At 37.7% G+C, this 20,421-nt stretch overlaps 1 protein-coding gene and 1 long non-coding RNA gene across 4 annotated transcripts in view; one reads left to right on the top strand and one right to left on the bottom strand.

The window, feature by feature from the left end:
* Window positions 1-18,108, top strand: part of MAP3K20 (mitogen-activated protein kinase kinase kinase 20) — a 151,750-nt gene extending 133,642 nt beyond the window's left edge. For all 3 annotated transcript variants that reach the window (XM_075180617.1, XM_075180619.1, XM_075180618.1), the window contains 4 exons: window positions 10,152-10,268; window positions 11,488-11,562; window positions 12,999-13,143; window positions 17,237-18,108. In XM_075180617.1, the coding sequence (XP_075036718.1) occupies window positions 10,152-10,268; window positions 11,488-11,562; window positions 12,999-13,143; window positions 17,237-17,931 (1,032 nt within the window). In that variant the 3' untranslated portion in view covers window positions 17,932-18,108. The remainder of the gene's footprint in view (window positions 1-10,151; window positions 10,269-11,487; window positions 11,563-12,998; window positions 13,144-17,236) is intronic.
* LOC142098120 (uncharacterized) overlaps window positions 1-20,421 on the bottom strand; it is a 53,199-nt gene that overhangs the window by 1,843 nt on the left and 30,935 nt on the right. Inside the window, exon 3 of the long non-coding RNA XR_012678299.1 lies at window positions 1,698-1,847. This is a non-coding gene — a long non-coding RNA (uncharacterized LOC142098120). The remainder of the gene's footprint in view (window positions 1-1,697; window positions 1,848-20,421) is intronic.

Genomic DNA, 20,421 nt, shown 5'->3' with positions numbered 1-20,421 from the left:
GACAGCTCTATATAAATAAGGAACAATAATATTAATAATTCCCTACCACTGTTATTAACGCTTCTTTCAGATCACCTTCATTCAGTACTGTATGAACTATTAGCTCATATTTTGGTTTTCTTCATATCCATCCTTATAACGAGAAGACACAGTTGCTTCTATCATAGAGGTATTTTGAGGTCAAACAAGCACCATGCTGTTCAAATTGAAATAGTACAGAGACCTACATAACAAAATTAATTTACTAACCATTTTCCTATGTGAATGATGAAAAGATGAATTAATTCTGCAAAATGATCAACGAGGAGTAATAATAATTCAGTGAAAGCAATCTCATGAATTCTTCTTTACCGTTTATCTGGTGTGATAAATTAATACATTGCTCGAATGTGAAATAGTGTTAGTATGAGGTTTGTTTACTTTGTTAAGCATATTCATTTCGGGCCTTTTTATCTTTATCGACAAATATATAAAAATCTTCTGCAACTCGATATATTATTTTAATAGCCCTAAAGAATGCCAAATAATGTTTTCTGTGTTTGTGTAAGATTAAATGACAAAACATTGCCTGGCTTGGTTGCTCTCCCATGCTGCAGTATCCTAGATAAAGCTGACTTGGGGCTAGATTTACTAAACTGCGGGTTTGAAAAAGTGGAGATGTTGCCTATAGCAACCAATCAGATTCTAGCTGCCATTTAGTAGAATGTACTAAATAAATGACAGCTAGAATCTGATTGGTTGCTATAGGCAACATCTCCACCTTTTCAAACCCGCAGTTTAGTAAATCTAGTCCTTGGTCTCATTAGCAGAGTGCTTCTAATTCTGGCTCAGTTTCTCTGAGTTTTTCTCAGTTAGAAGTAATTTTCAATAGAGAGACAATAAAAAGACAGAAGCAAAGAGTATGGGGATGCCCAACGCCAAAACATTTTTTCATTGATAATTAGTGAATAGAACAATTACAAACACTGGTATTTGTTATAATTCATAAGTCAGTTCCACACAGGATTTTGTTTTCACCAAATGTATAGAACCTCGGTCTCTGACTTAGTTTCCAACATTAAGGGGCCGCGAGGTCCAAAGGTGCCTCAGCGGGATGTTTATGGTTAAAATCTTTGCTCATTTTTGCTTGCACCTCATAGAGGTGTAATTGCCAATATTTTGTGAACCTCACGGCTTAATGAATCTGCCCCTAAGGAATTATTTTGTCTGTGACTTATTTAGGAACCCTCTGTCCACAGGTCAAGCAAATTTAAAAAAAAAGAAGAGAAGTAGAGGCACTTCCATTGTGTAGTACAAAGAACTACAAAGTATTGTTTCAAAGAACAGGTAATTAAAAATGTACCAGAGAAATTCTCCACAACTGACCTCTGTTTACATGTAATATTCTCATAGGACAGGCCAAGATGAGGATGTAGCCTTAAAACTTGCGCCAAGTCCTGCCTTTAACGTATTTTGTCATCACATGACTTCTTCAGGCCGTGTTAGAGGCATGGCTCGGCGCAAGTTTTAAATCTGCATCCTCATCTGTGCCCGTGGGAGGGTCCTAGTAGTGATGTCACTCCTGTGAAATATAAATTATATTTGGTAAGTAGTAATGTCATCACTGCAGTGATGTCACTGTTGTCATTTATTTTGAAAAGGTTCCATAATGGAATTTATAATGGTCAGTGGAGATAATTTCTGAAGTCAATGCATACCGTAAAACACGTTTTACACAGATGTGTCTGGAGAAATTGTCCTTCAGCGCCCTTCAAGGTGCCCATCTAACCGGTGCCCATTGGAGACGCCTCCACAACATAGAAGTACACCTAGGCAAGCAGAGAGGCAGAAAATCCTTTAAAGGTGCACTGTAAAAAAGTGTAAACCTCAGATAAATGTCCAAACAATCAAATACACTCTGCAGTTTTTTCCCTAAAATGCTGCTTGATTTAGCTTTGGTGTATTAATCATGAGAGTGAGGAGAATGTCTTTATTACAGATCACAATATTGTTTGGAGTGCACCCAGAAATATGCTTCTCTGGCGAAGTGCAACTTGGAACTGCAAAGTTGGTCCTATTAAAGGTACAGGTCAAAACCCGATCTCCACCAGCTCAGAGCTGGTCTCGCTCCACAAAATGCAATCTCATTTCTACTCTACCCAAAATATGAGGCAGACCAATGTGCCAACGCTATACTTTACTAGGAACACCTTTACTTGCCTGTGACAACTGCTGCCCCTATCTTCCTCTGGAAACATAGGCAACCCAGTGAAAATCTAGGTGTACTTGGAAACATTGTGGCACAGGACGGGTTAAAATTTGCTTTTGAGTAGAGATGCTCACTGACCCCCGTGAACTGGTTTTGGTTTTGGATCTGGATTAGCTTCGGGTTTTGGTTTTGGCAAAACCGCCTTCGTGTGTTTTGGTTTTGGATCTTTAAGAAAAAAAAAATATATATATGCTTAAATCACATAATTTTGCTCTTTTTTTGTTCCTACATTAGTATTAACCTCAATAACACTAATTTCAAGTCATTTGCAGTCAATTTAGACCACCTCACAGGTCACAATATTATTTTAATACACTTTTGGACAAATACTGCAGCGACCTGGCTGGATGGTAAGCGACAGAGCAATGACACAAACACACAGCAGTTCCTAGCACATCTAGGACACATTGGCACACAGCAGTGGCAGAAAAGAAAAATGGGGGTCCGCCCTCCCTCCCACCCCCTCACTATGTTGGATCTTAAAAAGGAATTCAAAACTCGCAAGATCCGACGACATTTTGCCTAGTTTTCAATTCGCACGACAGTACTGAGCCGACTCGACACGGTACTCGGATCCCCTAAGTTCGGGTGTGTTCGGTTCTCGAGGAACCGAGCCTGAGCATATCTACTTTTGAGCTGTCCTGTGAATGTAACACACAAATGAATGTAAGAATCGCCTTATACATACACCTCATTCGATTTGATTGAAATTGAAATGTATGTATTTTTATACCATCTACGATCATGCACATTATCCCGTTATATATAATATATATTCATAATATATATTTATTTACACATATATCCATGTTTACATTGTAGCTCAGGAGATACCATCTCCATGCATGTCTGCGTGGCTGTAATATGCCTCCTATCTAACCCGCACTGAATGAGTCAATTACACAGGGTTCAATGAAAACTACCTTTTAACGTACAGTGTATCAGGTTCATCACAAAGTCTGAGCATGCGTCAAGCTGTGACTGTTTTATCTTTCATAATTGTGTCAACAAAACACCGTACAAGTTTACAAGGAAAATAATAAAAGCTATAATACAGAAATATATATATTAAAAAAAGAATACAACCGTAAGACTTTATAGCACACGGCCCTAATTAAAAGTACCCTGTAGAAAAGGGTTATTATTCTGCCTTTCTTAATTTAAGCTACATGTCATCTAGTCATGAAAACATGTCAGGACCTTTATAAACATGTCAGGCATGATGTTTTCAAAGCTATTTCATATCGTGAAACGTGTATTGTGCCATTAAAAGTACGCTTCATTTGACTTGTTTCAATTTAATCTTTAAGAATACCCAAAGGCTTTGTTTCAAACGCAGGAAAAACATTAAAAAAAAAAATGCAATCTTATAGTAACCTTGTCTGCGTAGTGTCTAGTTAGTACCAATCCTGCCTGACCTTAGACACGCGCCATTGTTAAGTGTATAATACATTTACATATTTTGCAATAAAACATCAGTCATTTGCATTACAGTGTCAAGATTTATTTGATTCTACTACCTAAAAATGACTCATTTTCCTTTCTTGTATTTTTAAAAACCAACTACTCTAAGCTTGTTTGAGAATAATCAAAAATTGGCCATTTAGCTTGAAGTCATTTTCTTTTCAAAAGGCAAATGTTATTTAATCTTTCAGCTGTTCATTGTGCCATCATAAATACTTTCTTTTCAGCACAGTTGTGGGGACTGAAATGAGCCCACTAATTGCCTCCCATTTCGACTGACATGTGGTGGTTTAGTGGAAAGGAATCGCAGCAGGGAGAAGGAAATAGGAGGCTGAGAAAATGGGAGCTAATTATTTTCACTGCCTCATGTCAGGCTCTGTGTCAGCCTTGTTTTTACAAACTGGAAGGTTTAGCACTAAATAAAACAAACTGGCGTCATGTTTTCATATACTGGCAGTGTCACGCAACCAGCTGCACATCTCAAAGACAATATAATGCCGGCATTCGTACGGACACCATCTGACAGTCACTGTGAGCCACTACTAATGAGGATATCACAGTGATGCCAAGTGAAAGGTGCTGAATAATTTATGATTCTACATCAGTTACAGCAATAGTCCTTTACATCATTATGAGACATTGTTTTCCTGAAGAGATTAAAACATCCTTTAGTGCCAGACCCTGGAACCTACGTTTGCTAAGAGAGGACTATTAATGGAATTTTGGGAGGCATCTTTGCCGATGTTTTCTGGGTTTTTTTTTTTTTTTTTTTTTTTTTTTTTTTTTTTTTTTATATAAGAATATCTCATGGGACAGAGCTTTGGAGGGTCATGACACGCAAGCTATGAAAGAAGAGGAGCAAATTATCCTCACTTGCATTATCTAGGTTTTAAATCCGAACAGAATAAAGTAATACGGGTTTAACATAATGAAAAATAATCCAGGTGCTGTAGATAAATGTTCAACTGTTATGACTCGGAAACAGCAGGTCTCATGCATCTAAGCTAGATAATAGCAAGGAATTTGTAGGCGCTCACATCATCAACGTGTTACTACTTTTAATAGCAGCGGGAGGACTTGTTTGTGTGTTTCTGATTTTTTTTTTTTTTTTTTTTCATCTCGGAGACCATCTATCGCTTCACAGAGCCCATGCCGGTAGCCAAGAAGCTGATTTGGCCACCAAATCTGGAGAAATGTGTATTGTAGCCTCTGAGTGTTTGGGACAATACTCTGTACTGAAAGGGCTGCAAAGTACTGCCTACTTGTAATACCCAGTGCATGGCTGTGGGTGGGTGGGTGGGTGTCACTAGCCCCCCTCCCCCCTTGACTTATTATGTTTCAAAAGCTATGCTGTATAGTATATGGGATTTAAATAGAGAGTTGGAGGAAAGGTGATCTACAGACAGATCTGTTTGGATGCCACATATCCCCACTTTCTCCAGCTGCAGACAGATGTGTGTGACGCTATAGGGTTGATGCATTTTTTATGCATTATTCTGTTTCTTTGTCAAGTGGTTGTTTTGTTTTTAATAGTGCTTTTTTTGTCTGTGATTTAGACAGCAGACAATATTTAGCGTCTTTTAACCTCCTCATAAAAGATAGCGTTACTGGGAGTTTATTTGACAGTAAACATAAAATGAATATTATGCCTTTTGTTTATGCTGCTATAATACACAAATACATTATATATGTAAAATATTCTGGAAATGACATCCCTATAAATGGTGAGAACTTATGTCATCACTTGCAGCTATGTGAGCATGGGTTAAGAATGCTTGTATGTTATAAGGTAAAACATATTAGGCCGCGGACTATTTATTAGGCTAATTGTGTATTATACGGAATACCTGATTAATGCAGATAGGATGGCTTCCTTACGTTTTCTGTATAGACACGGTAAACTTTATAATGTAACCTATCTCGGTGACCTCTCATATGCTTAACATGGTTTTTTGACTTTAGTTTTAGGAATGAAAATATTATAATATAGAACAACTTGAAAGTTACAACATTGGGGTCCTGGGTTCAATTCCAACCAGTTTGCATACTCTCCCCATGTCTGCGTAATTTAGTGGCGTTGTATAATAAACAGACTTACAATCGCAAATTAGCAGAGAGAATTGTTCATTCCTTCTGCACTTCGTCTTGAACTCACATTGATTATGAAGCCAGCTATACAAGCTGCAAAAGGGACCATTACTTTGTGTATTGGGTTCGTGTTGTAATAAAAAAAAAAAGTTACTCTGCCAATCACAGACAGGCTAGAAAATGTGGTCAACCGAAGACCATGAGTATGTGTATGATGTCATGACATGACTATAATACAAGAGGTCTTGTATCATGTGGCCATTGTGTGTGTCCCCCAATCAACCACATATTGGATCATTAGTCCATCCCGAAATGTAGCATGTATGGTCAGTTTATCATAGACAGAAGGCCCAGAACTGGACCAGCAGGCTGCAATGCCTTTATTGTCCATCCAGAAGGCACTGATCATTCTCAAGGGAAATGGTCACTGTCTACACGTTGACTGTGGATCCACGTCCCATTGCCTCCACTGAATCAACATCCCATAAAATATTTTCAGAAATGACTTCTCCCTTATAATTGTATTTTTCCTTAGATGAGATAGTAATTCTGCATTGCAAAAATCATTATTCATTGCACATCACATATTTTATGCTAAATTAATCCATCAAACCTTAAGGCTTCTGTAGTCTACGAGTTTGAAATGAATTGTTGATCAATGCTTTGCATGCCTCACAGGCTAATAAGAAACACCATGCAGACCTATGACATATATTGAGTTACTATTTGTTAACTGTAAAAAAGAAAATTCTGATGCTATTTTTTACATATTTTGCTCTTGTTTAATATTCTACAGTTAATTTTTATTCTACATTTTAGTCCCATGGATTTTTTTTTCCACTTTTCAAAATCATTAGCAGTAAAGGTTCTTGTCTTGTCCTATTCGTTCATCTGCCATGTGTGTGTGATGTGTTCACAATCATTGCGCACTACAGTGGAGAAACTTCCATGTGAAACATGGTTACATACAGTAACAGTGTACATCACAACAGGTGTGTGTTAATGTCTACTCGTCTTCTGTTACAGATCTAAGGTATCAGTTTGCCCCTAGAGAATCATTTCCCTAAAATATTGGCCCTGATTCACTAAGGAAAGTAAGGCAAAAAATTGAGTAAGTTTTCTCCTGGACAAAACCATGTTACAATGCAAGGGGTGCAAATTAGTTTATTATATTGCACATAAGATAAATACTGTCTGTTTTGTCATCTAGCACACAAATACTTGATAGCTTTATTTGTACACTGAAATGTAAAGTTCATCTAGGACATGTCCTACCCCAACTATAAATCTGCCATCACATTTTAAATTTGCCTCCCCCTTCAATGCAACATGGTTGTGCCAAGGTGAAAAGTTATTCTCTTTTTTTGCTTTACTTTCCTTAATGAATCAGATCCATTATGTTTTAATTTAGACAGTGCTTAGCTACCTGGTGAACGAAGTAATAATCCCGTTATATTTCGAGTTCCACAAATAATTCACTTTAATCTGATTGGATGGGACATTGAGCATACCTCCCATAAACCTTCTACGACCAGGTCCAGTTCATGCAGAAATATGTGGATCGTGTGTGTCCCTCTGTGAGAAACCTCTAAGGTTCCGAAATATATTGTTACAGCTCATTATTCCTGCTTATATCTGACGATCACTCAAACTGGCGCAAGTATCTACGAAACAATGAACAGATACCGCCTGTAACAAAGTCTTTACATTCCGCACTACAAAATGCACAAAGATGTTTAAGATGATAAAATTATAGGCTTGCTTTCTTTGTATATGTGTTTAAATGGACATTGAAATGTAAATATCTGGTTGAGTAAATTTATTATACCCTCAATATCAGATGGTGACTCATTTCAATGTTGCCTGTAATCTAAATGTAATATTTAGTATGGCTTTAATGCAATGTTGGCTGTAGGGCTGTACGAAGCACTTGTTGCTTGTGACAGGCTAAATATAGCATTTCACCCTAATGTATATATATATATATATGAATTATATGAATACAAATATGCAGACAGATTTCTTTTTATATCATTTAGATAGTATTGCATATAAACTATACACTTCTCCAGCACTGTAAAGTATTAAAACCAGTGAGGAATAAGAGTGTTTATATGCCGCCCTGTAGACAGAACTGACACATTTGTGGGATTACCAGTTACAGACCCCAGTACTTTAGCCCATCTATGCCCTTTGCCAACTCAGCAGGATTTTGAAGAGCTTGCTGCAGCCATTTGCCCCTATGAGTAGCCAAGTTGGGTGAAGTTTGGTTACCGAATTTGCAGGAGGGACCACATGCTGTTTAATCCCGTACACTAGCTGTAACCAGCTCATTAATTAATTTATTTATTTTACCGGAGAACAGGCTTGTAGGAATGAATTACTTTATTGATGCGGTAAGAGACCCCCAAGTGGACAGTAATGGTACTACATGGAAAATAGTAATGCTGATTTGGACACTTACTGTACATTATCATCATCATCTATATAGCGCCAATAATTCTGCAGCGCTGTACAGAGAACTAACTCACATCAGGCCCTGCTCCATTGGAGCATACAGTCTAAATTCCCTAACAAACTCACACACAGACCAAGAGCAAGACTAAGGTCAATTTTGATAGCAGCCAATTAACCTACTAGTATGTTTTTGGAGTGTGGGAGGAAACCAGAGCACCAGGAGGAAACCCACGCAAACACAGGGAGAACATACAAACTCCACACAGATAAGGCCAGGGTCGGGAATCGAACTCATGACCCCAGTGCTTCGAGGCAGAAGTGCTAACCACTAAGCCATTGTGCTGCCCAATATATAATACTGCAATGCTAAACTCTAGCTATAGAATGGCATGACTACATGCCTGGGGTCATGTTAATAATTGCTACAGCCTCAGTTTCATATACAGTCAAAATGTAATTGGGTTTATCCAACAGGGCAGATGAAACATCTGCACTTAGGTTACATAAATAAATAAAAATTTACCACTACATTGGTACCTTCTTGTTCCTTTGACAGACAAATGTGTTTGTTTTTTTCAGGCACAGCCATATGGACCAGATGTTTTATGACCCCGTAATCCCTTCCAGTGGCTTTCACATTCTCTATAACTTTTCACTATATGATATCTCAAATATATGATGTACTTCATCCCCACAATCTTTTTTATTTAACTAAAAAGTGGAATTAGACCTTTGTATTCAAATATCCTCAGAATAATGGGTCATGCGGCTTTATTCATTCAAGCTCACAGAACTCAAAACACGGGGAAACATTCTACAAACTGCTCATCCACTGGTACAAATGCCCAATACATCTACACATGGACTGTGGTTCTGCTGCTTTCTGTGGAAATGTGAGAGTCATGTGTGATTACTTTTACACATTTGGTGGGATTAACCCAAACACTTCTAAGTACTGGTCTATGTCCACAGTCATTACTGACTTAGATCACATAAAAAAAAAAAAAATCTAGTTGATTACACTTTATTGAAATGCCCATTTCCCAAATATAAATTCTTGGTTCTGAAACACAAACTTAATTCTATGATCAGTAAACTTGTACACAACGTACCTATCAATAGTTAAGAGTATTCAGAAGGTGGAAAAGATTAAACAGATGAAGACAATGTGAACTATATACAAGACACTTGGCCCAAATTCTTTATTACATGATCACCATGGTTGGATTTAGTACATGTTGTTATCAATGCTTATAAAGCTCTTCGACCCTACTGACTTGACTGGACAAACTATTATCCCTCCTAACAAACCCTGTCCCCTTTGTTTACTTATTTACACTAAAAGAATCCACAATAGTTAGTTTGAACTCAATTGCTAATATGTCAATTGTCTTATTTTTCTGTCAATTTATAAAACACAGAATTGACAAAAAGTATGGGAGAAAGAAAATCTATTGTCATCTACACCCCTGTCATGAAATAACGACCAAGAAATAACACCAGGCTATACGCCAATGACATTTCATAATATTACATAGCGAAGAGACAACTGTTTGTATCTATTAGGCTGGTTGCTTTGTGTTATTATCAGTGGTGAGGATTGGGTTATACATCCCGATTCACTATTAAAATTACCAAATGTACTTCATAAACAACAAATGATATTCCCATCCAAGTAATATGGTAGGTCTAGTAAAACAACCAAGAATAATTTGTCATGGAAACAATCTCTAATAACCTGTATAGTTTTTTTCCATACAACCCTACAATCCATTATGAGTATTGTAAGTGCCAAGCTTGTTTATGTCTTAAATTGTGTCATCGCTTTAAATAGAATGCTCAAGAGAAATAAGAGGGCATGTTTCCATATTAAAACTGTTTATCTTCATTTCAGGATAGTAAATGGAAAATGTATATGGAGTTGGATGGAGATGAAATTGCTATAACATACATAAAGGACGTCACATTCAGCGGAAGTCGGACAGATGCTGAGGTTCTAAGAATGTCTAAAGTAAGTTATAGTGAAGAGCAATTGTTTACTAATTGTACAGTGTACCAATGGGGGCCACATTACGCAATATCAACCAGTAGGTATAAGGGGAAAAATATTTTAATTTGATCTATTTTCAGTTAATCTACTACATAAATGTAAACATGTATCTATACATAAATACACGCTTATTTAAAATGGCATTATGGCTCTCACAGAACAAAACAAATCACGCCAACCCTCTGTATTTAATATAACATCTAATTGCGTAATGTTGTCATAAAATATTTTCTTTATTTAGAATCAGCTTTCTGCTAGATCACAGGTTATACATTATCTATTTTATTTTGTGACACTCGTGCTTTGGATTAATGCTTTTGTATTTTAAACATACTGTTGTTTCATAGAAGCATTAATACTTGATTGTTCTCTTCCAAACATTATTGTAGGCAACTGCCTAATCTCCCGAAATGTCCGGGAGACTCCGGAACCTCCTGGGAGAGTAGGTCCCCCACCCCCATCCTGCCTCTCCTCCTTGTAAAGAAGGCGGGTCTTGATGATGTCATCAGGCCTCACCAAGCGGGTCATAGTGACGCAGTTTGTATCATCATGTCCCTCCCCCCAAGACAGGGCGCGATAACGCAAACCCCTTTTCACGCCCCCTACATTTCCCCTTTGGACCTCCCCTGTGGAATCTCTCGTAGTGGTCGTCCAAACCATAAGCAAGTGTGTTATAGGGTTCATTTAGTAACAAAGTGCAATCTGCACACATTTGCTATGGCTTTAGCAAACATTCAGAATGTAGATCTTATTTTCAAAACTGTGCTAGACAAATGACAGCTATGATCTGGTTTACTGTGGGTTACAACACGTGTGTGCACAGTATATAATATATTATATTATTAACTTAACCAGTTGTTTGCATGTGACCAAGTGCTATGAGTTGTATTTAATCAGCACATCCTCACCCTACACAGTAAAAAAATCCCTCACCCACATAGCCAGGGTGGGCTCAATTAGTGCATTCTTGCTGCAGCAGCTGACGGGTAGTGGAATTCTGTGAATTGATTTGAAAGTTATAACTAAAGTAAGTTTGATTGGAGACAGATTGTACCATCTATTTTGCATTACATATACAGTGGCTCCTATAAATAACACATTGATTCAAATTAAAACTTCAGTTGCCCTTTTTAGCCAACTAAAAAAATTTGGTTGTAATTTGGTTCATTGTTTTTTCCAGCCGCCATTTGTAATGGAGAAGTGGGTTGTGGGAATAACAGATGATGAATCTGTAGAGTGCATTGTGACATATGAGGTAAGTTATAGACACATAATCACTAAGGGCTAGATGTACTAAAGTGCGGGTTTGAAAAAGTGAAGATGTTGCCTATAACAACCAATAAGATTCTAGTTAACATTTATTTATTACATTCTACAAAATGACAGCTAGAATCTAATTGGTTGCTATAGGCAACATCTCCACTTTTTCAAACCCGCACTTTAGTAAATATACCTTTAATTGTCCTGCAAACATGCAGACAGGTTTTATGTACGTAGTGTGTGAATGGAATAATGCACATCTGTAAAGGACCATTGAATAACATACAAGGATATGTATTTTTATTATGTGAAATTCAATTACATTCATTTATATTGTTACATACATGTTTACATGACACTACATTTACATTAATTACATTTACAATTACATTAATTACAATAATTTTATTACCTGAATACAACAAAATACTACTTGAAGTGTCAGAAAAATTATTTACAGAAAATGAAAAAGTTATTCCCCATGTGACTTAATACTAACAGACTTAATACTAACAGAATATGGTGACAGAATGCAGATTACAAATTGTGTATGTACAGTTTTTTAATTCCAGAATGGAAAGTGCTATTAAGGTGCAAGTTTAAAAACCTGTGTCTTACATTGTATTTTCTTGATGCACATTAACTTATGTTTACCCGTTATCATTAAAGTATATCGTATAGTGTGCAAATTTTTTTATTTTTTTTTAAATAATCTGTCTTTATGTACGTGTGAAAGAGTTGTAAGTTTAAAGACTATTGAAGTATTTTCGGAGCTCTGCAACAATGTGTACAACCTTGTGTATTGTTACACTCCTCGTTATTTCTGTAGAAGAATACATCTTTATATCTCATTCAATGGTTTCCACATGCCCAGATCATTATATTATCTCTCCTGTAACATAATATTGGTGTGTTCATCATACTTTCCCATTTACACTGCAGCAAAATCTCTTCCAGCGATCTGTCTCTGTATATACATACACAGGCTTTTCCTCTCCTTGCAAGAGCAAATAATCAATCAGCTATCAGCTCTTCCACGGACATGCTGAATGCAATCCTTCCCCATCTAAATATATGTAACACAAATGAATTACAAAGATTATTACTATTATTATTACTGCAGTAGGGGAAAAATAACAGGGGACTTCTCTGTAAGTCAACTTCCCCTTTAAGGGTTTTTGCGCATTTTCATAATACAGGCCAATATAAATACTCTGACAGACAGGAGATAATCTGACCCGTAACTGTCAATCTGGTAGCCAGAGTGACTGGGAGTGATTTGGAGACTGTAGCCAGTTGGCCCAGTACTCCCTAATAAAGATTACTATAATTGTATCTGTGCATCTATTTTGTTTTAATGTTTGCTTAATTCATATGCAGAATGTTTATTGATTTTTTTTTTAATTAATTGGTTCTCTTTGTTCTCTTAAGAGTGATGTCAGAACTCCTAAATTAACAAAACACATTCATAAAATTCACTGGAACAAAATGAAAAAGCAAGACGCAGTGAAGTCAATCCAGCTCGCAATAAAGCCGTCGCAGCAGAACTCCGAGATCAAGAGTAGCAATGATTCCAGTAAGACTAGAGAATGAGATAAATATCATTGTATCAAGTAATGGTAGGATGATAAATAAGAGCTTCAGATGACACAGTTAGTTGCTGGTTCTTAGAGCTGGAACCTTGGGTTTGATTACAACCTGTGTGCTATATGCATAGAATTTGTTTGTTCTCCCTGTGTTCATGTAGGTTTCCTCTCGGTGCTCCAGTTTCCTCCCAAGTTCCAAAGATCTAATGTTAGTATAATAGGCTTCTGTCTAAATTGGCCCTAGTGTGTATGTGTGATTAGGAATTTATTTCATAATTTAAGCTCCACTCGGATATTGACTTATATGTCTGAAGTTCTCTGGCTGTAGTAGTAAAGCTGGGTACACACCAGGGGCAGGCTGGGCTGGGGGGGCAAGAGGCATATGCCCCCCCCGGGCTGGTCCCATTGTGGGCTGGATCACTGGGCCACCTGCATTTTTTTCCCTTTAAAATGTTCCCAATAGGCTGTTGAGTTGAGTCTTGCCCCCCCGGGCTAAAATTTGCCAGCCCTCCCCTGGTACACACTACAGAAAATTCCTCCTGATGCAATATCATTAACGATTTTACCAACGACTGAAGTCCCGATCACCGTGTCCCTTCATGTGTACACACTATACACATGTTACATGATTTACTTTCAGATCTGTGCTCTTCATCTGTCATAACCGTCAGCTGAAAAGGTAGTGATTCTGCGCACTCCATAGAGCTCTGTGGACACTGCCGGTCCTGAGTACATACACACCATAGGATTGGAACGCCATCATTCCACTGTTGATAGTGATTTTTAGTCACTTTATAAAATCAAACTGTACTATGTGCTTTGGTACGATAAAACATGATCGTGGGAGAGTACACACTAATACGATATCGGACCTAACCATTGTTTATTGTGTGATTGGCACGATAATAGGGTGAAAAACTTGTAGTGTGTACCCAGCTAAAGTCAGGACCAGTTATAGTGTTCTAGTTTGGTTGCTGATACCAGTCTTCAGGATCAGCTATCATTCCTCCAGCCAGCTTTATCCAAAAGGAGGTCTAGTCATTCTTGTTTATCAGGCTTGATAAAGGATATTCAAGTTGGTGATGTGACCTTTCAATGATGATCTTTCATTACCCTTAACTTCTTCAGTAAACGGATTTACAAAGACCCTGCATCTTAAATTGGAACTTGAGGAAACTATAATAATAAATAAAGAACACCTCCCCACAGTTAGTAAAACTGTACATATCTGCTAACTGGAATCCCCACTTCTCAGTGGGCAATCAGCCTGCTTGGAGGAGTAATGGTTGCTTCTCTGGCAATGACAGTCTGGAGAAGGTTGAATGTACAATCTGCTGCACTGAATGGTTGTCAGCGGCTGTCACCCTGCCAGTGAGAGGAGTTGGTGGTGTGAATAGCTCCAGTTGTGTGGTGGGGGTTTGCGTCAAGTACCCTTTAATCAGCTAATCAACCATAAGTCTAAGCATCTGTAAACCTTGATGACCAGTATCATGGCAGTCCAGTGACCAGTTCCCTGACCAACACACTTAGTTAAAGTGGAACTAAGCCCAGGACAATGTAAAAATTTACATGAAGTCATCTATTCATACCAGTGACAGTAATACATGGGTATTTTATAGCGGCTTACATCAGTGCCAGAGTCCCAGCAATTGTTGGCTGGATAATGGGTCTTGTTGAACTTTAACAAAGTGGGAGGTACTGTGCTGAGACTATTAAAACCAGAGCTTTTTTTGTAAGAAAAAAGGTGCCGGAACTCACTTCTTTCTGCCCCCCTTGTTTTTCTGTAGCCCTCTCTTTCTGCCCCCCTTGTTTTTTCTGTAGCCCTCTCTTTCTGCCCCCTCGTTTTTCTGTAGTCCTCTCTTTCTGCCCCCTCCTCGTTTTTCTGTAGCCCTCTCTTTCTGCCCCCCTTGTTTTTTCTGTAGCCCTCTCTTTCTGCCCCCTCGTTTTTCTGTAGCCCTCTCTTTCTGCCCCCTCCTCGTTTTTCTGTAGCCCTCTCTTTCTGCCCCCTCCTCGTTTTTCTGTAGCCCTCTCTTTCTGCCCCCTTCTCGTTTTTCTGTAGCCCTCTCTTTCTGCCCCCTTCTCGTTTTTCTGTAGCCCTCTCTTTCTGCCCCCTTCTCGTTTTTCTGTAGCCCTCTCTTTCTGCCTCCCTTGTTCTTCTGTAGCCCTCTCTTTCTGCCCCCTCGTTTTTCTGTAGCCCTCTCTTTCTGCCCCCTCCTCATTTTTCTGTATCCCTCTCTTTCTGCCCCCTCGTTTTTCTGTAGTCCTCTCTTTCTACCCTCTCGTTTTTCTGTAGCCCTTGCTTTCTGCCCCCTCTTTTTTCTGTAGTCCTCTCTTTCTGCCCCCCTCATTTTTCTGTAGTCCTCTCTTTCTGCCCCCCTCAATTTTCTGTAGCCCTCTCTTTCTGCCTCCCTCCTCCGCTTTCTGTAGTCTGTACTTATCTTTTATGCTTCTTTTCTCGCTTCTCTGCTTGATCACTGCTCCTCTCACTGGCAACGTCGTGAGGTCACGATCCTGCCAGAGCCGAAAGCAGGACACACACTAAGATGCGGTGCTGCACTGTAGCAGCAAAAAAATGTTAAAAAGTTTAATTAACTTTGAAAACCCATGGAAAAAAGGTGTTGGGACACCGTTCTGAGTGTTCTATGACAAAAAAAAAGCCCTGATTAAAACTATATATTATAATGATAATGTTTTCTATTGGCTGCTGTTATTTTAAAATATATAATTGTAACAATGCTGTTAATAGCTTATTAACTAGGCATGTGAGAAATTTCCACAGAATTATGGAAATTCTGCAGGAGTAAACAGCTCTAAAAAATATCGAAATACTTTAAGCATTTGTAATAAGTATGGCCTGCAGTTGTCCTTTGAGGCCTGACGTTGGAGTGTCGGTAGACTAACCCATACAAATATAAAAATGTAGCACTTCTGGTGTAGTATTTTATTTTATTATTTTTTTATAAATATTTTATTGAGGTACAAGATCCAACAAATACAATTGAGTGCGTTATACAATACATACAATTTAGTATTTTATTTTTATCATTTATGTTTGAATGAAAGCCACAAGCCCACAGCCCATAATACTGGTATTATTATAATCATGGCTATAAATGGAGATCACATACCTCAGTGGGTTATTGAGAGGTGGTACAATACCTTTCAGAAAAATCTGTTTCATTAAATAGATATGATGATACCTTATCCTTATATTACATATAATACTTGTGTAGGTTAAGTTTTCAACTATATACATAGTCTATCCCATAACTATATTTAATGTTACGTGTGTAATTTGTTGGCACTGTGTATGTGATAGTACCACAATAATGTGTAAATAGTTCGCTAGGAAATAACCATTTGCAAGGTTTCAGCACTGCATCTGATATTTTTCATAGCATATATATATATATATATATATATATATATATTTATATATATATATATATATATATATATATTTATATATATATATATATATATTTTTATATTTATATTAGAATTTTATCAATAAATCACTTAAAGAACTTTCCAAATTGCCACCAAGGGGCACTGTTGCTCCCTGGAAATTAAAACAATGTGTATTTTAAAAGTTGAATATATTGCCATACTTTACTTGCATTTTAATAACAAATAGAATTAGGATTCTTACATTTAAATATTATGCATCTGTAAGTCAAGAACTATGAAAAAGTGTTAGATATTCTGATCTAGCACTTGCTACATTTATTATTTCAAATAGTTTTTTGTTGTTGTTTTAAAAGGGTTCGTCCACTTTTGACAAATAACGTGGCAGAGTGGAAATCGTAACCTGCTTATTTTTGCTGGCCCTCAGGTAGTACTATTTATCCAGTCAGCTTTAATAAAAGCACTCTGGAGCTTTGTTAAAGTGACTGTACAGTCCTCCAACCACATGAGCTCACAGTACTATCCCAGGGAGCCCCACTTTGCTACACGAAGGGTCAACTTATGTTAAAAGCGTTATCTAAAAGTGCACAACCTCTTCGGATGAAAAAAAGTGTTTTTATGTTTTATTTTTAAAAATAGATTTAATTTCACTGATGACATTTTGACTTCCTGCAGGTGTTGACTGTCAGTGGATCTATACATTAAGGATGCGTCAGATGGCCATGACTATGTCTCCCCAGCATCCATCCGGCTTACCCTGCTCTCAGTCCTCCAGCCTTACTAATCTATCTCAGATTCTACCATATCTTCACAACCAAGATTCTTACGCCGCTGCTCTCAAACGCACACGTTCTACCTCAACGTTGCAGGTTACTCCTATCAATTATTCACGCAGCTCGTCGCCAACGCAATTCGGAATTACTAAAAATCTGTCTTCCTTGTCTATCCAAAGTTCTAAAGGCAGTAGTGCCTCAAGCACAGCTTCTGATAGCCCCTCTGAGAGAGAGAGGGCCCGAAGCCGGGCCAACAATGCCTATTACCACCAAAATGTTCAGGGCACATCCATTCAAAGGAGAAGTGGTGGAAAGAGTCCTCAAGCAAGTAACGGGAAATATTATAAGTCATATACAGTGGCACAAAATCACCCCAGGTCCCATGACTACAAACCGCATAGAACTAACCAAACTCAAAACAGGCATATACCAGGAATGCCAATGCCATCGTCTGATGCTGCTAATGGAGAGGATAACAAGGTTAATAATGATGGCGGATGGATAAAGGTAGAATATTCCAAAAAAGGTCATAAACCACCGACAACAAGCAAGTCGAAAAAAGACAGACCCAAAGTGTCTAGTCGTAATCGTATGTAGTCTAATTTATGCCTACTATTTATTTTAAAAAAATGCTATAATTTTATCTAATTTAATTTGACCTATTAACTTCAAATGTACTATAGCACTTTTTATATATTTATATTTTTACATACACAAAACAAATAAAGTGTTTCTATACAAATTGCAATTTGAGAATAAAATTATGGGACTTTTGGTGATCTTGAATTTTTTATTTATTGTTTTTTTAAAATGCATTTTTAACTTAAGCTTTGAAGGGCCACCAATCGGACAGTCCCATGTGCATCGTTGAAGGTACAAAGAAGTGCAACACCCTGGTTTTAAATAGGTTAGAGAGAAAGGCAAAAAGTAGAGGTGATGGCTGGAAAAGAAGGTGAATGGAACGGAGGCAAATCATTTAAAGCTATTTTGTATTAAAAATGTAGGAGATCTGCTCAATAGACATTTATCAGAAGTAATAATCGTATATATTCTATTATTGTTACGTCCCAATGATTAACATTGCATTCCTACTGTAAGAGTGTATATATAAATTAAGAGTAGAACTCTATTGCCATTCACAGATGTATAGCCAGGCATAAGTAAATGGTAGGTTTTGCATAATGGCATGCATTCTCCATATGTTACCTGAATGAACCCACCTTCAAATAATTTGTCTGGAAATACTGTGTTTTTTTTAATATTGGTGAAAACCAGGATGTTCCTCTATAATTGGCTGGTTAAACGACTCCTGGGCTACTATTAAAGAGTTCCATCACAGCTTAGGATCAACTGGCACCTACAATAGCATCTTGGTACTGCACATGTCAAAATGCAAAAAAACTTATCACAGTTTCAAGTGATCATTTTCAAGATTTATCAATTTGACTTCATATTTTTTGTGTTACATAATATATGTAAAATACCTAAAATGACATTTATTTCCAAAAACAATGTCTAATATAGCCATGATAATTTAAAACGTCTACATATTCAGCAGATTTTTTTTTTTTCATTTTGAAATTCCGACCTCTTTATGTATGGTAGAGACTTCAATGACCTCTGCGGCCATGCATCTAGTACACTGGCAACACCTTCTTATTTTTTAAGACTACTTAAGCAAATTTAATACTGATTGATGGGACAGACAGGTCTCGTTAGTATATCGGAATACGGCAAAAAAACAATGCTACTTTCATGCAATATATGCAACCCCAGAAATGTTTTCATTTATCAAATATATGTCGGCTAAACAATTATAGGACTCGAACGGGAGAAGGTTTTATATTTCCTTTTTTTTATTTTTAAATTTCAAATACAACAATACAAACCCAGAAGAAAGGACCAAAGATCTTTTGTGGGTTATTTTGAATAAAATGGTGATTATCCCAAAATTTGGCAATCTTAGGGCTGGTCCACCATATGTGGTAGATAGAACTGAGCTCACCACATCCTCTCCAACACAATGGGGAAGTGGAGTCTAGTAGGAACTAAACTCCATCTAAGCTGAGATTGAAGACTTTAACACCCTTTCCATGAGTGCAGGCCATGTATCCTCATCGTTGGTCTGCCCAGTTTGGGCTCCCAGTTAATTTGGTGTTTTGGAGTAGCATATTAGTGTTTATCAGAATATTATAGAACAATGAGATCTGACCTCTTGAGAGGGGACTGTAGTAGCAGTGGGACTCAAGTTGGTTTAGGGGTCTGGCAATGTGAGCCTTTGGGAGGCTAGAGATACGTTGCTTAGGTATTCAAAGGGACTTGACCACCATAGCCCAGAATTTAATTGCAGTATCACCAATGAGGAGCAATGGCCCTTATCCAGAGCATCAGACACCATTCAAATGCCCCTAGATGACCAATGTTCGAATCAAGAAGAAGATAGTCCCGATGTAAATTTATAATTGGCCAAAAATGGGGTAAAAGCAGAAGTGGATAAGTAGTTTTAAAGTGGATTTTGCAGAGATCCCATATATGACAAGAGAATATATTTTCCTTTTTTTATACTAGGAGAGATACCACTGAATATCCACTATTTCCTGCATAAGTACAATAAAAGATTCAATGTAACCTGAAAATAAAATTTCCAGTACTAATTTAGGTAACCCCCCCCCAGTCTACAACTCCCGTTCATCTTAGTGTATCGGACATGGTCATGTCACATCACTTTGAGCCACACACATTCCCAATGGCCATGCTAGTGATTCTGAATTGCTTTGCTGTCCAACACCCCTGAATTGCTGTGCATGCAGCACCTGTTACAAAGGTGACTTGCACACACCTCCCAACAAGCTCAGCAGTCTGGTCTGTCCTCTAGAATCTGGATTGTCCCGTCAGTCAGGACAGTTGAGAGTTATGCTGTGATGCCACCGGATTTCCCATTCAGAAACGTATTAAACTGCATCAGCCGCACACAGTGATCAGTTAGAGCCGTTCCACCGTAACCACCTGCTTCTCATCTCTGTTGTGCATGTGCTAGCTTGACGTATATATTCTATGGTCGGGTAGTTATTGTGAATAGTAAAAGTG

The sequence above is a fragment of the Mixophyes fleayi genome, chromosome 7 (genome assembly GCF_038048845.1).
Source record: "Mixophyes fleayi isolate aMixFle1 chromosome 7, aMixFle1.hap1, whole genome shotgun sequence".
Taxonomy (NCBI): Eukaryota; Metazoa; Chordata; class Amphibia; order Anura; family Limnodynastidae; genus Mixophyes; species Mixophyes fleayi.
The sequence above is the reverse complement of the archived record's forward strand: the minus strand, read 5'-3'. Positions and strand labels throughout refer to the sequence as shown.